The sequence below is a fragment of the Cariama cristata genome, unplaced genomic scaffold (assembly GCF_000690535.1).
Source record: "Cariama cristata isolate BGI_N322 unplaced genomic scaffold, ASM69053v1 scaffold14479, whole genome shotgun sequence".
NCBI classification, from domain to species: domain Eukaryota; kingdom Metazoa; phylum Chordata; class Aves; order Cariamiformes; family Cariamidae; genus Cariama; species Cariama cristata.
This window is the reverse complement of record NW_009636419.1, coordinates 4,878-21,571: the sequence shown is the minus strand read 5'-3', so window position 1 is coordinate 21,571 and position 16,694 is coordinate 4,878. Positions and strand designations below refer to the sequence as shown.

Below are 16,694 nucleotides of genomic sequence, written 5' to 3'. Positions count from 1 at the left end.
GTGAGGGTGGTGAGGCCCTGGCACAGGTTGCCCAGAGAAGCTGTGGATGCCCCATCCCTGGAAGTGTTCAAGGCCGGGTTGGATGGGGCTTTGAGCACCCTGGTCTGGTGGAAGGTGTCCCTGCTCGTGGCAGGGGGGTTGGAACTGGATGAGCTTTAAGGTCCCTTCCAACGAAACCATTCTATGATTCTAGGATCTTGTGTTATCACAGACTTTGCACACTTGTTGTTTGGCTTGTTCCTAGTGAAAACATGTCAGACTGTTCGATTAGACTCAATATTTAAATTTTTCAAAATGAGTCTAGTCACTTGCCCACTGGGTGAAACTGTGCTTCCTCTGACCCCTGAGGGGACAGACTTTTACTCCAGAACTGGAGTACGCGTGTCTTGGCATCAGGTGAGCCCAGCAGTGACTGGGAGCTGAGAGAGGATGGTCATGGCATCCCTAAGAACGAGTCAACACAATACTATGAGAGTAAAGGGAAGGAACTTTTTTGCTGACCCTTCTTTTGATCAATTCATAGACTATATACCATGTCGTGAAAAATGATTAAGTCTCTCTTGACTTGTATTATTAGAATATCAGTGAGTAGAAATTTGCTTTACAGTGTACTTTCTGGTTGAGTCTCTGACCTCTGATTTTGCCATCCACTGGGCATCTTTGCTTCTGCTTAGTGCTTTCATTACTGGCTTTCAAGTTTATTGACACCAAATTCAGATGACCCTGTGCTGTTTTCAGGAGAGTTTGAGCTTTATAAGTTCCACTTGCTTAGGATTGGCTTCAGTGCCCTGCTGATGGGTTAGACATCTTGAAGGTTTTGTAAAAACCTTTACGATTTGTTGAATGGCTGTGGTGGGTTGATGCTGGCTGGATGCCAGGTGCCCACCGAAGCCGATCGATCACTGCCCTCCTCAGCTGGACAGGGGAGAGAAAATATAATAAAAGCTCGGGAGTCGAGATAAGGACAGGGAGATCACTCACCAATTACCGTCATGGGCAAAACAGACTTGACTTGGGGAAATTAAAATCGGAGGAATTTTTTTTTGGGTGAAAATGTTGGAAGTTGAGACTTATTCAACATATGTTATGAATGGATACTGTGGTAGGCAAGTGTAAGTTAAATAATCTTTTTGCTTTTGGCAGGATTTGTTTTGCTTAACTGTAATATTTTAAAAATGGTTATAATTTAATCAACATGAAACTGGCATAAGCTGTTAGTTTTGCCTGAAAGGCAATTTTGTTCGCTCCTGGCTCCTTGCTGTTGCTGGGTCCTGTTCTTTAGCTGTGTGGTGGAATTGCATTTGTTGGCTGGAGTGGCAGTTTGTGCTACTTTAAAAGGATCATGAAATTGCAGCTTTCAAAGCATGCAGCCTAATTCCTTAATCTTGGTTCTCTCGCCCGGACTGGAGATACCTTCTTTGGAACCTGTCTTACCCATCCATTTTAGGATGGGATGACTCTGGGGAGTACCCTTGCTTACCACTGATAAGAGTCAACTAAATACTTAGTTTTGCAGTAGCTTATGGTGGGTAGGATTAATCTCATCCTTTTGTAACAATGGATGGCTTTTCTGTTTTGCTTTCTGTTGTATTAGCTTGCAAAATGATCTAAACCATCGACACTTTGATGATAAAATTTTCTTTTTTCATAATGAAAAACTGTAGTGTTTGGCCATGATAATAATGATAATGAAATGGTCTGCCACTTTAAAGAGAGGGAATTTCCTGTGCAAACTTGTGCTGTGGATATTTGTCTGCCTAACTCAGGTTTGTAGTTAGGAACACATGTAAACCTCATGGCATGGGAAGTTTGAGTCATGTTTTACTTCTAAATTATAAGTTTGTTTCTAATGCTAATGTAGTGTTAACTCTGTTGTACAGACATGGAAGTAATGAAGCCTTTAATTGATGAGCAAAATTCAGATGGCATCTCAGATGAAGAGCAAGAAAATGATTTCCTGCCAGTTGAGAAGCATTACCAACTTGATAATGAAGAAGGCATTACGTATGTGTTACTCTTAAGTATCACCTTGTTAAAATTTGTTGCCTCCGACTTGTTTCTCATGAGTAGTTTACTGAACTCTTGAAGGGTTTTCTTGCACCTGCGGCACAGTTTTGTGGTTATACATGAGGACTTTGCATAGTTCTGCCAAAAAGCAACCCATTTTGAGTAGATTCTCCGTTCTTTGGAAGCTAACAATGTACTGGCTGCAAAATATTACAGGGTGCCCATTTGTAAAGTGATTGGGTCACTTAAAATCCAAGCACTGTTTAAAGAAGGTTTTGATTGATTTTATTTCTTCATCAAGAAACTTCAGAAGACTTTGGAAATAATCTGTTTGTTAATTAGAAGAACTTGTGAAGGTTTTTTTCTTCTTTTGAGAAAGCTTTGGCTGTCAGACTTGTGATTTGCAGCTGGTAATTGTTTTGAATGTTATTGATAACTAGTGATAGGACAAGAGGAAATGGTCTCAAGTTGCACCAGGGGAGGTTCAGGTTGGATATTAGGAAGAACTTCTTCACTGTTAGAGTCGTTAGGCATTGGAACGGGCTCCCCAGGGAGGTGGTGGAGTCATCGTCCCTGGAGGTGTTCAAAAAACGTTTAGATGTGGCGCTTCGAGATATGGTCTAGTGGGTTTAGTGGGCATGGTGGCATCGGGTATACGGTTGGACTTGATGATCTTTGAGGTCTCTTCCAACCATTATGATTCTATGATTCTAAAATAGCATTGATGAAATTTGGTAATTTTGACTTTGAGGAAAAAGGATAATAAATTACACAGGATAATAAAATTACACCTTTCACAAGCTGGGGGAAGGAACTGAGGATCAGACTTGTATGTTCTATTTGAAGGAGCTCACATGTAAAGATTAATAGAACGTTATTTGAATGTGCTAGACATTCTTTAATGTAGCTGGGTCACCTTAAAGTAGTTGAAGCTTACAATTTGTCCCTTTATTAATAAATGACAGAGGGTGTGGGTTTCTGTTTGCTTTTTTTTCTCCCCCTGCACTTCTAATGTTGACTTAATGTTTTTATCCTCAGGTTTATACAAACACTAACACACCTCCTCAAGGGAAACATTGGAACTGGGCTTCTTGGTCTTCCACTTGCAATAAAAAATGCTGGTATTGTGGTAAGAATTCAGTTATTTTTCATAGATTAGAAAAATTATCTAGAAAGATCTACAGATCTGCGTCTGAGCCTGAAAAACTAAAATCTCAATACTTTGTCACTACCAACTTCGACAGAGTTGTGTTCCATTTTTCCTCTTTAGTCTGGTGAAGTTAGTACTGAAGATTGAGATTTTTTTATTTTTTTTTTAAAGTTACTACTTTATCCTGAAGACTTTATAGCATGTGTTGTATTTTTGCTTAGCTGAAGTGTTTTTCTGGTGAAAAGAAAAACTTTGTCAGAAGAAAGAAAGATTTTTCTTCACTCAGATTCCTATGATGTCTCTTGGGAATTGTTATTATGGGGTTGTCTTATCTTTGTCCAGACTTCTCCAGAGCCAGATTAGTCCTGTAGCCATCCTAACCCTGGGATGCAACCTCAGCTCATTAAATCAGTCTTGTGTTTCTGCAGAAACAGGGTGTAGCACGGCTTGTTTATACCGGGTAACAAATAATGCATTTCCTAAGGCAGGGTAAATTTAATCAAGTGAAATTTTCACCTTACAACTAAATAATCCTGTAAGTCTTTATTACAGGATGTTCAGTTTAAGAATGAAAGTTACATGTGAAAAGCAAGTACCTTTCTGTGAAAACTTTTAGTCAAACTTCTACTCTGAAACAAATTATTTAATTTGAAAATTATCTATACCTTGTAACAGTAGTAGTAATCAGGATCGTGGCTGTGTTGTGGTTTTTTTTTTTTTTTTTTTTTTACTGCACATCATCAAGCCTACTAAGTAAGGGAAAGAAACTTTTATTGTCATTGCCACTTTAAAGTGGTTCAAGCCACTGTTTTGAATTGTGCAGTATATGCAGTCTTCTCTCTTGACAATTATTTTTTGGCAAATATCTTAAGGAAGTTGTTAGAAGACTGAAGTTCTTCATGCCCATTTGTTATTTATGGCTTGATCACCCCTGAGTAGCCTTCTGTCAAGTAATGAACTAAAAGTAAGAATGCCATAAAACATCAGCAGCAAATCTCTCTCTGAGAGGGGAAAAAAATCGAATTGCATAAAATTTTTAATTCTTTATTTATTTGCTACCATGTGAAATTTTTTACTTTCCCCAAGCATATTTTCTTGAAAAATTCTGCTTATATCCTGTGTCCTGCCTTTATTTTTTTTTCCGTTCCAGATTGGACCAATCAGCCTTGTGTTCATAGGAGTTATATCTGTTCATTGTATGCACATCTTGGTACGTTGCAGCCACTGCCTATGTCAGAGGTAAATGTGGAACTACTCATTCTGTTGCTGAGTTTGAGTATTATTTTTTTCTTTCTTCTTTTCTATTTCTGATATTTGGCCTACAGAATGTCCTGATGCTGTAGCAGTTTCTTCTCTCCAGTTCAGAATCTTGTACATGAAAGAAAAAACAGTCAAATTCTTATCGTGAAACTATAAATGATAGCTATGCTTTGTGCAGCACTGCTTTAATACATTGAAAAAATATTGATTTTCTGCTCATACACAAAATGAAGTTAGTTTAACTTGTGTTGCCCAGTATCCTGTTCGCTGTCTTTGCTGACAAATAATCATGTCTTTCTCATTGCGATTTTAATTACTTAGCTTCAGTCTGTTAGTCCTTCTTTATCTTCATAGCTTTCTTCATGGCTTTGAAAAGTGTCCAATTTATAAATAGCCAGTTTATAGGAATAAAAGATAAACTAAGAAATGCTTTTAATGTCTTTCATGATTATATATGAGCTCTGTGTCTTTGGATTGTGTCAACTTGATTCTTTGAAATTGTAGTGCTGAAGGAATGTGTTAAAATGATGCTAGCGAGCAGATAAACACTAGATACTCCTCCAAATGTGATGTACAATACTGGGGGGGGAAGTAGTTATTCAAATTTGACTGATAGAGTATTTTGATTAATAGTGACTTTTATTAAACATTTTTATCTTACTGTCAGGTGTTAAAGAGAAGCAGTGGGAGAGTCTCGTATTTAAAAAGTGCAATGAAGTTTTTGAGCTGAATAGAAACACAAAACTGTTCATGTCCATGAAGCTGGAAAATCTCTTATCAGTTTAATATGATATTGTGCTGTGAAGGGATCCTGCCATTCCTGAATTCTTCACTTTTTCCTCTGTAGTTTTGAATGGCCTTTGAAGACGTGCATAAAACTAAGGTCACTGAAACAATTGCGATTAACTGCTTGTCCAGGAAAATCTGTTGAATCCCATGGAAGTTCTTTGTGACTTTTAGATTTGAAACGAATTTCTTAAGCTGATAAGAATCTGATTTTTGGATTAACTTATCAAGAAACTTGTCTTGTAAGAAACTGATTTTACTACTGTTGAATTAGAGGGAAGTAGCATTATGGTTCACATGCTTGTAGAGTGCTGAATAGCCCTTCCTGGGGAAAGGAAGCCCAAACCATGCCTCTAAAATTCAGCAGCTGCAGAATGGTGACACAGGTGATTAGTTATTATGATCCTGGGAGGCCACCAGCGTTTTCAAGGTAGGGATCTAGGCTGTCATAATTTCTAGTAACTCCGTTCTTTCTTCACTCTTTGATTTCAGGATGAAAAAATCCTCACTGGGGTATAGCGATACAGTTAGTTATGCCATGGAAGTGGGACCCCTGACTGCTCTTCAGAAGCGAGCTTCTTGGGGACGGTAAGTTTGTATTAGAATTTAATTTAATAAATTTGTTATTAAAAACGAATGGCTATACTTGGAATGGTTAAGAGATTTCCTTTTTACTAATATGTTACCTGCTTTAAGAACGTGTTTTCCGTGCTTGAAATACTTCCCAGCAGTGTTACTTGTTGTTTGCTGCAGCCAGCTGGTAGTGGTGACATGTGAGGATTGGGGAGTGTCGCTCTCTGTTAGGCAATTCAATTTTCTCATCTAGAAGAGCTGTGAAGAAAAGGTTTCTGTTTAGTAATATAGGAAGAGATGTGGTATAACCAGAAATACATTCTGTATTGTCTACTGTAGTGAAGTGATTTAAGTTTTCATTCTCTTTTACCTTAAATACATTTCTCTTCATCAGAGTGCACACTTTAAGCAGACTGAAATTGCAAATGTTAGTTACTTCGATATATTTATTCTGAAAGGAAGCAAGGAGATTCTTTGATTCCTGTTTAAATATAACATACAAATAATGGAGAAATATTTACTATATTTTGCAATAATGACATGCAGATATTAATGTCTTGTTCTCTTAAATACTTTATCCATCTTTTAAGAAAGACCATTATTTTTTCTTTGCCATTTGTTGCTATATAGCTGTTTATGGAGTTTATGGTATGACTACACAGTAGTGAAACTCAAACTCAGACATGTTGTTCCACGTTAATTTAAAGTGGTTTTTTTCTTCACTTGAGGAAGAATTTTTTAGACCTGTTATTTTCAAGGATGCAGTATCTTGCGTCAGACCTTTTGGCTATTACTTTGTTTTGAATAAGAAAAAGGTGAGCTAATCTTTTTAAGATCTTTGTGATGACTCCATAGGAATGGAGTAGAGCTCAGTTAGAGGGAAAATTGCTTTGTAGTGAAATATAATGACAATTCAGTAATACACCAGAATTACAAGCCACAAATGGCAATTTGATTTCCAGAGCCACTGTACTGCAGCAAATTCATTCTCTGAGGCAGATCCCTGCTGTATGCCTGACTCTAGCAAAGAGTTTCATTAAAGCATGTCTTCAGGCCACCATTGTGTATAACATTTTTAAAAAACAATCTGAACCATAGTTTAGAGTGTTTTTTTTTTTCAATGAGATACAGTGTCTGAATGTATATTTGGATACTATGACATAGACCCACTTAGTAAGATGTGAAAATGTTTATCTTAAATTGCTGAAACTTATGTAACTTAGACTGTATGTTGGGGTGCATCAGGAAGAGTGTGACCAGTGGGTTGAGGGAGGTTGTCCTCCCCCTCTACTCTGCCCTGGTGAGGCCACATCTGGAGTTCTGTGTCCAGTTCTGGGCTCTCCAGTTCAAAAAAGACAAGGAAGTACTGGGGAGAGTCCAGTGGAGGGCAACGAAGATGATGAGGGGACTGGAGCATCTCCCTGATGAGGAAAGGCTGAGGGAACTGGATCTGGAGAAGAACTTCAGTCTGGAGAAAAGAGGACTTGAGAGGGGGTCTCGTCAACACTTATAAATACCTTAAGGGTGTCAAGAGGATGGGGCCAGACTCTTTCCAGTGGAGCCCAGCAGTGGGTTAAGGGGCAGCAGGCACACACTGAAACTCAGCAAGTTCCATCTGAGTATGAGGAAGAACTTCTGTACTGTGAGGGATGCAGAGCACTGGTGCAGGCTACCCAGAGAGGTTGTGGAGTCTCCTTCTCTGGAGATATTCAAAACCCGCCTGGACGCGATCCTGTGCAACTTGCTGTAGGTGACCCTGCTTTGGTAGAGGGGTTGGACTGGACGATCTCCAGAGGTCCCTGCCAACCGCGACCACTCTCTGATTCTGTGAGACATTACATCTCTGGTTCTGGTGGAAAACTGCTGTGTTAGGGGCTAACGGACACAGAATTTATATGTGCATTGAATATATATGTCTGTTGTTTGTTATGTATGTATGTTATGTATGTATGTTATTTGTACCACATTAAGTCTTTGAATTTGTTTTTATGGCACTTTAAAAGAAGTGAATACCTTTTTTTTTTTTTTTTGAGAAACTTTGATGCCTACTCAATGTTACCTTAAAGACACATACAAAACCACTCTGTTTTGCCATAAGAGGAACCTGCATTGCAGTGCTAATGAGTTGAATGTGGCATTTGAATGTAGCATTTTGACTACTGTAAAAAGGAGCAGTTATTGCATATTAGGTAGAAATGGGTTATTTGTTTGGATCCTAAACATAATGTATGCTTGTTTTTTCTTCCTCAGGTATATTGTGGACTTTTTCCTAGTGATAACACAGCTGGGATTTTGTAGCGTTTATGTTGTGTTCTTGGCAGAAAACGTGAAACAAGTGAGTAATGTTGCTGTATGGCAACAGTTATGGTTTTAGATTAATTTTTCCTCACTTTTGTTTCCTATCCTTATGAAGTCCAACAGAACTGCTTTTAAAATGTGAAGCTGAGAGATGTACATAAAGGGTTCTACCACGGTTTCCACAAGAGAGCTTTTGGTAAAAAGGAGCAATGTGCAAGGTGAACTAAATTCAGATCTTGTGCAAGTGTTTGTGGCTTCATTGCCCTCCAATTTGCTTGTTGAATTTAAAAATTAATTGTGGAAATGATAGAAAATAAGGCTGAAAATGGTCTAGGAGGCAGGCATCCCTGACTTTTTTTTTTTTTTCTTTCTTTTGCAAGGCATTCTGCTGACTTCCTTTTTTTCACCTTACCTCTTGGGCGTATTTTTCCCTTTTCATGTCACATGGAATCTTTCTTTGGTTCTTGTTTAGTCTCTTCCCTTTTTGTAGAATGGTCTCATCTGCCACAGAATCCATTGTATCTAAACCAATCCTGATTTTTGTTCTTAAAAATGCCCGACATTGAAATTTCAGAGCCTCCTCAGTAGTCAGTGGCAGTGCTTTCTTCTCTGTTAGACAACTGCTTCTTTATAGAAGCTTAGAATTTCTTATCAGCATTTTAAGTCCTTTATTTTGTGTTCTAGCTGTAAGTAATTTATTCTTTTCTATTTGTGGATACCTTTTATATTTTTGAATATTGTTATCATTTCTCCCCTCTATCTAATAGAGGGGAGACATGATAGAATCTAATAATTCTTCTTGCTTTTCTGTGGATGCTCTGCAGTTGGTCACATCTCTCTCTTTTTTTTTTCTCCAAGTTTTATCCCTGAAGTTGGTTATGCTACTCTAGTTGAAGTTTGTTTGTGACCAATAGAGCTGAAAGGTTATTTCACAGGTCTTACTGAAGTGTCAGTCTGGAGTATGATCTGTATAATGGTCATTTTGCGGGAGCATGTCATTGCTAAATCATGATTGACTTGTGATCCACTGTGATCTCTTGATCCTTTACTGCAGAGCTGTATTCTAGGCAAGTCTTCTGGTGGTTCTTTCTGTACAGATAGTTTCTGCTTACCTATAGAATCCTTTATTTTTCCTTACCAGATTGATTTTTAACAGTTCTCAAGGTTGAATTTTAATCCTGTTCTTCAATATTCTTTCACTTTCCATCTGGATTAGAAGTTTAAACCCTGCTTACTACATCATCTGTGTTATGAATGAAAATATTAAATAGCACTGCTTATGTAGCGTTTGATGTGTTTTACTGTAAATACTATTAAACATATAATATGTAGTATTAGATATAAACAAACACATTTCAATATGTTACAGATTTTTAAATAGATTGGATATTAATTATTAGAAAAATACCGTGATTCATTTTGTGCAAGTTGATTTAGTTAAGGATATCTAAAAATCAAGTATTTCGTCCTGCCATATTTATGAAAAAGTCAATTAAAAATTGCAAATGAATCCCCACAACCACAAATGCCTATATACGTCCCAAGCAACCCCCAAACCTTTCAGTAAAGCCCAGCTATCCCTTTTCTCCCTCACAGCCATCTGTCACTGAGAAAAGCAAACAAAACCATGCCTATCGCTTTCATGAAGGCTGCTGCTACTTTCATTCATGTTTTTTGCCTCTCATTCTCCAGTCCTTCTAAGCTCTCTTTCTCATCGGTGGAGATTTTTCTGTTGACAGGGTCCCTGATGCCTGCGGGTCCTTTCTCTTTGCACTCTGGGCGGTTGCAGTCAGCAGTCTGTGTGTCCATGCAGGAGGTCCGTGGGAGGTCAGCCCCCACAGGTTGGCTGCTCAGGTGGGAGCCACAGGCACTTTGAACTTGTGCTGCTCTCGCCTCCGTGGGCTCATTAAGATACCACAACGCCACCGATGTACTCTGCCATGTTTTCTGCTCATAAGACTATGGTTAGTTACTTGATATAAAGCTAATGAGGTTGAATCTAAGCCTGTATCTGAATGTGTGCTTCTGTAATTAGTGAAGTTGGTGAGGAATAAGGTATGGCAGGTTACTGAGCATCATCCATATGCACTCTTACTCTACCTAAAAGGTAGAATAAAGGTGTCTTGGCATAGCTTACCATAATGAGGAAGAAGAGTGACCCCTTGGGCAGTTAGTACATAGGAGATAGTAAGTTTTTTTTTTTTTTTTTTCCTCCCCTTGTAGATGAGTATTTATATTGTATTTAAAAAGTATTCCAAGTTCTACGGATGAAGATCCTGTGCAGATGAGGTGGGTTTGTGTATTTGGAAGCAGGATACTCTGTAACTGTCATTTTGGGAGAGAAACCCCCCCCGCCCCGAACCTTAAAAACTACAGTCCCACTGTCGTAATCTTATCTCAATACCTAAAAATCCTGTTTTACATCTGACGTCCTTTTGCTGGCCTTCTGAAGTGGGGATTTTTATTACATCCTTTGTAATGTAAGTTTGAATTAAAACCTTTCCTATCAATACATGTCTAATCAACCCGTTGTTATATATGTATGTGTTTTGATGTTAAGCAAAAGGTAAGACTGAACACATACTGACTTTGGCTTTTGTAGATTTTTTTGGAAAAAAACGAAAACCTTTTCAGGAATCCTGTTCCTGCTTTCTTACGGAAAGGTTGAAAGATCTTACAGAAAAGCAACCCCTGTAAAAGCGGTGGCTGCAGAGACCCATGACATGTACGCTGTGAATGAATTGAAGTCATCAGCAATTCAGAAGTCCCACTTCCAAGCGTATTTGATTCAGGTTGCCCTGTGCTCTTTCCTCGGGGAGGGAGGAGGCTGTGGTTTCTTCCTGGCAATTTTCTGTTGCAGAACTCTGCCCCGCAGAGGGCACCAGAGAACGGGAATTGGTGCTGCTCTAAATCCCTGGTTGGTTGGGGCCCTGGAAGAGTGAGGAAGGTGAATTGGGGGGGTAGAGAACTAAAATAAAAGAAAAACATAGTAAAAAATGTTACTAATACCTCTTCTTGACCAATATCTCTGCATTATGCTCCATGCTCTTATTATGTTTGCGTGTTGGTGTGTGCAACCTAACAGCCCACCGGAACCAGTGGGAACATCCACTGAGAGATTTTCTGTGATATTCCTGGTTAAAACTAATACCAACCCAAACTTAGTAGTCTCTTCCTTCACCTTATTTACTATTTCACAGAATGAAAAAGCAACAAAGCATTTTAGAATGGTTCTGGCACGTGAATTGAGTATTCATCAGACCACATTACTTTGAGGTGAATATATAGTTAGACACAGAGTGGTGCGTGTGAGTCTAAATATTTATCTTTTGAATTCTGCGAAATGTTTGATATACCTTTCCTACTAATGGATATGCAGTATAGCTTCTGATGCTAAATCTTTTCTGATTAGTGTCTGTGGGATTATAATAATGGTTGCTGCATTACATTAGTTTTCCAGATACTTTGTGCTACAAGACCTTATTTCCAGTTATATCAAAATTCAAATGAAGCTTTTCCTAAGGAATATTTTGCTGAGGCACCAAAGAAACTCAGGTTGGCGAAGAGAGTTCTGGTAAAGTCTGGCAGCATGCAAATATGGGGCTTATGCACAAAGGTGTGTAGAATTGAAGAAGAATGGTAAAACTGGAACAAGAGCTGGAGGTTGACTGCAACAGGACTGGAGCAGGAACACACTGGGCTAGGAAAAAAAAATCTGTTTCCAAAAGAGCATGGTCCCTTTTCATGCCATGGTTACTTTGCTTTTCCTGCTTGAGCAACAGAAAACCTTAAGTCAAGAGTCTTGGCATTTATGAACTTGCTCGTGAATATTTGCTGAGTTCTCTGGAAAAGTGTCCTCATTGCTGATAAAGCTAAAAAATGAAAACATGTTCTTGCTGTGTGGGAGTACTTTATTAGATCTTGAGCACTTTGAAGATGACCCATCAGTGGGATGCTACCTAATGGGATTTTGATTTTTTTTTTTCAGTTTGTGTAAAAAGGAAAAAACCTCTGAAACTTAGGAAATTGTACTTAGAAATAAAACTCGAAGTGTTAAAAATGTTGCAAAGTTGAGTACTGAGTAATAATGAAATACCAGAACTAAATGAACTGTGAAACGTGTGGCCTGTTCGTGCCAAATTGCGGGATTACAATGTCGTCTTTATCTGTCTGATAACATACTGGTTTTGTGCCAGATCTGGCCTCATGTATTGTACTGACTGTTGCTCTGAGCTGAGTAAGGAAGGAATTAGGAGGAACCAATGAGTTCAAAGACTACTGTGTTAATCCTACTAGATGTTGAAAAGTCCATAGACTGTATGACAGAAAGAGTGGGTTTTGGGATACAGGCAAGGAAACAGTGGTCTCAGTTGAAGAGACTAAGGAAACGGAATTATTTCTTGCTTCTGAGATGAGATAGTTCTTGTAAGAAGAAGGTGAACTGAATTTCTGCAGTGACTAGTTGTGCTTTAGTTGTTTTCCAAGTGCTTGACATAAGGAATCTGATAACCAGATTTGTGCAAGTGTTTGGTCTTCCTGGATACAGCTGAAGTTGGTGGATGCTGTGCTTGGGCTATGTAAATGAGACATTAGGCGAAGCACTTCCGTAAAGCTGTTTCAGACATCGCACCATGTAAGTTAATGCTTGAATAACTGAAGTGACTTCTGATGCAGTCACCTTGTAACTGGGGACATCACTAGCCTTTGTAGTCACTATGCCTGGTGACTTCAGTGGCTGTGTACTTCCTTTCTAAAACCAGAATGGTATTTCCTCATGTGGTTTAGGGAAACGTTTGTGGAACTCCCAGGAACACTCATGATAAGCACAGAACAAAATGCAGATAATGTATGTTCAGAATGGAAGTTGAACAATGTTCACTGGGCTCTGTGACATATACAAAAGAATAGGTATGTATGCCTTTTTCAAGGACAGATCCATTGGATGGATAAATGAAAAGGTTTGCCTAAGTTGATTGACATTCCAGTGACATTTCAGATAATGTTGCTTTGTTTAGGAAAAAGACAGGCAGATACAACATCTGCAGTTCTTGGCCCAGCATGACTGCCTTATGCGGTGATGCACTAGCAGAGAGCAGCAGGAGATTGAAAGTGATTGTGGTCCAGAATAGGAATTGGAGATTTATATTAATTCTAATATTTAAGAGACTAGGTTAGGCAGATAGTGAGTCATAGTCCATCATAACACAATTAGCAGTAAACTTGTATGGAGCTAAACAGCATATGAGAGAGAGGTTTTTTTTAAAAAAAAAGTCCTCCCGCGGCTTTGTATTTTTTTACGTGTTAAACAGTTTTAAGTGTTATCTGATTAATTTTTATAAAAAAAATTAGCAAAACACTTTCAAAGTGATGGTAATGTTATCCTGCTCTTGAACAAATGAGTATAATCTCATCTTTGTTAGAGTTTTTTTCTGCTGCTCTTTACTGTCGAATCTCCCACAGCAAATTGCTCCACTCTAAGAGGGGGAATAGTGATCCTTACTTTTAATAATTTTTGCATTTTACTTTGTGACTCAGGTTTCTTCCACCCGTCAGTGACTCTTGCCTGTTTGTTTAGCTCCCCTACAAGATTAACGTTTGCTGGATCTTACCTGGTGTGCCTCTTCTGAGTCAATGTGCAGAATTACTATTCTGTCAAGTCAAAATCCACCTCTGTGGTAGAGATATTTCCTGTGGCCTTGCCTAAACTTGTAAGTAGTTCTACCCTGACTGATGTTGTTAAAGCTACTTTATTGATATGAAATTGATTTAAAGGTATATATATCCACAAAAGGGAATAAACTGTCCTCCCATGCTTTTCTATCAGTGTAACTGTGTCCATAATATCAGTTACATGGCATATACACGTGCGTGTATGTGTACATAAAATTTACCCCCAAAGTATTTTAGTAATGCAAAAACCTGCGTATAATGGACATAATGAAAACAGCTTGACAGTGAGCAGTTGAACTGAAAATTTCAGAAGTTTTTTTTAATCAATTAAAATACTAATTTTGAAGTCATGAGTTTCACATTTTGCTGCGTGCAAGTAATAGCTAGTGGAGAGGAAATTTCAGAAACGTCCTCCTTGCCCAGACAATACTACTGTCTGCAGTATTAGCAGCGTTACAGCTCACAGTAACCTCGTCATCTGCTGGCAAGCTGGTCTCTAAAATACTCTGCCTGGGATAAGTGTGTGCACTTTCAGTGGTTACTAGGGGATAAGTGGAACTTAACTAACCGTTTCACAGGTTTTTTCTCTGTACAAAGCTGTAATCCTCCATAGGATACGCTTTGGGAAACGGGGCTGTTTCAGGTAGGGCTCTGCTTTTTTTAATAATCTAAAGATTTATAGCTGAATAATCCTCTGGGGTTGGTCAGATCTCACTAGGGTGAAGGCTGTCACAAATAAATAAGGTTTGTTCCATTTTCTGAGTAGAGTTACAAAATACCTTTATACAATGATAGCTGTGACCTCACAGAACAAAGATGGGAAGAGAGTAAGGAATTACCTTGCTTTATACTGTCAAAGTCTGATTAAAGCGGTGTGATTGCTGTTTTCTGAAGACGAAGAGAAAGGAAGGAGTCTGGGACCAGATGAGCTGTATCTGAGAGTGCTGGGAGAAACCTGTAGTCTTTGAAAGACCATGCAGAGTGGGGGAGGTCCTTGTGAACTGAGGAGAGGCAAGTGTTGTATGTATCTTTATAAAAGGCCAAAAGAATAATTTGGGGAATTACAAGCCGGTCAGCCTCTCTTCAATCTCTTTGAAAATCAGGGATTGAGTATTTTTTTGAGCACATTTCTGGGCACATGAGAGAGAATAAGGTGACTGGAACCAGTCAGTGTGGGTTTATCAAGAGACTGACCAAGTTGATTGCCTTCTATAAGGAAAAAAAAGACATCTGAATTTGTACATAATGAGAAAGCACTAGATGTCACCTTGAATTTAGCAAAGTTTTTCATGCTGTCTCTGACAATATCCTTGTATCCAAGTAAGGTGGTTATGGTCTGGATTGATGGACAGCTAACTGGGGAAAAAAGCTGGTTGTATGGTCAGGCTCAGAGGGTAGTGGTCATGATCATGAGCCAGCAGTGTGCCCTGGCAACAAAGGAAACCAACAGCATCCTGGGCTGTACAAACAGGAAAATTGCTGGTAGATTGAGGGATGTGATTATCATCCTTTACTTCTCATTTGTTAGATTGCATCTAGAATACTCGGTCAAGTTCTGGATATCCCCAGTACTGGAAAGTCATTGACAAACTGGAGTGAGTTCGGGGGAGGGCTGCTGAAGTGATCGAGGCTGGAGCACTTGCCCTGCGAGGGCTGGTGAAACTGGGCTTGTTCAGCTTGGAGAAGAACTGGCTTTTGGAGGACCTAACAGCAGTCCCCCCCAGACTGTGAAGAGGTTGTCTAGAAAATGGAACCAAGCTCTTTACCGAGGTCAAGTGGGAGGACAAGAGAAAGTGGTCATAAAATAACACAGGAGTTTCTGACCTGAGGCAAAGTTTAAGACAGTCAGGCACTGGAACCAGTTGCCCAGAGAGGTTGTGCAGTCTTCATCCTTAGAAGTTTTCAAGAGCCAGTTGGAGAATGGGAAGAGGAACAATCTGGTTTGACCCCATAGCTGATGGAGCTGTGAGCATGCAATTGGACTATAGACCTCCTGAGGTCCCATCTAACCTAAATTATTCTATGGTTCCATGAATTCAAACCTCTGTTTTTGGATGAGGTAATGGAGAAGACTTGAGTATACAGTGTTTTGTGTAGTTGATCAGAGACTTGAGAAGGCAAGGTGACTCAAGTGAGAGATGGTGTGGAAGGCAGTAAGAGGCAGCAGGGAGACTGTGAATTTTGTGGAACTGACATTTATTCCAGACTTAGAATTGCAACTTTTAGGTTAAAAACATATGAGAAGTAGGTGCTTTTCATAGCTGGGACTAAGACAGCTGTGACTGCAAATCTAGTTTACTCAAAATATGAATCTGTGTTGAGCACTTAGAAAATGTCATCTTTTTTTTTTTTTGTTTTTTTTTTTTTTTCCCCCCCTCGCAGCTAGAATGTCTTTGATGCCCTGACTTCTTTCTTTAAATTGTATCTCAAGGAACCGGATCTGATACAGACTCCTGCAAGTCATGACATTTTTGAGAATCCATTTGGCCTCTGTTTCCTTCCTCAGGTGAATGCTAGGGCAGGGAGGAGTGCGGGGAGAAGGGGTACCATGCTTACAGTATTGTAAAGCAGACTGCAGTGTTGTGGTTTATTGTCGGAATATAACTCGGATCTGAAACCTGCAAATGGGAGGTGGGAAGCTGGTGTCAGGGAGTGACAGTCTGGTAATTTTAGTTAGCTGTGTTTTGCTGATTCTGCATCAATATTCATTCCTCTGATGATGCTTCTGGAGAGTTTGTGTGCAGCTGTAGTATGTTCCGTGCTTTCCTCAATTTTTTTGTGAAAATAAAAGGCAGGTAGTTATAAAGGCTATTTTGTATGACCACTCTTCTCTAAGACAATGTGGAGGTGTGATCTGATCTTAAGCCCATCATCAGAGTAGCTGATCACAGTAGACCTAATCTTGAATAGAGTTACATTGAATAGTGTATACTACATTTTCCAGCCATAT

At 39.0% G+C, this 16,694-nt stretch overlaps 1 protein-coding gene across 1 annotated transcript in view; it reads left to right on the top strand.

The window, feature by feature from the left end:
- Positions 1 to 1,880: 1,880 nt before the first annotated feature.
- The window catches only part of SLC36A4 (solute carrier family 36 (proton/amino acid symporter), member 4), a gene marked incomplete at both ends in the record, with an annotated part of 19,209 nt that continues 4,395 nt past the window's right edge, over positions 1,881 to 16,694 (top strand). The window contains 5 exons of the mRNA XM_009707912.1: positions 1,881 to 2,004; positions 3,046 to 3,136; positions 4,308 to 4,396; positions 5,696 to 5,791; positions 8,027 to 8,111. Of these exons, the coding sequence (XP_009706214.1) occupies positions 1,881 to 2,004; positions 3,046 to 3,136; positions 4,308 to 4,396; positions 5,696 to 5,791; positions 8,027 to 8,111 (485 nt within the window). The remainder of the gene's footprint in view (positions 2,005 to 3,045; positions 3,137 to 4,307; positions 4,397 to 5,695; positions 5,792 to 8,026; positions 8,112 to 16,694) is intronic.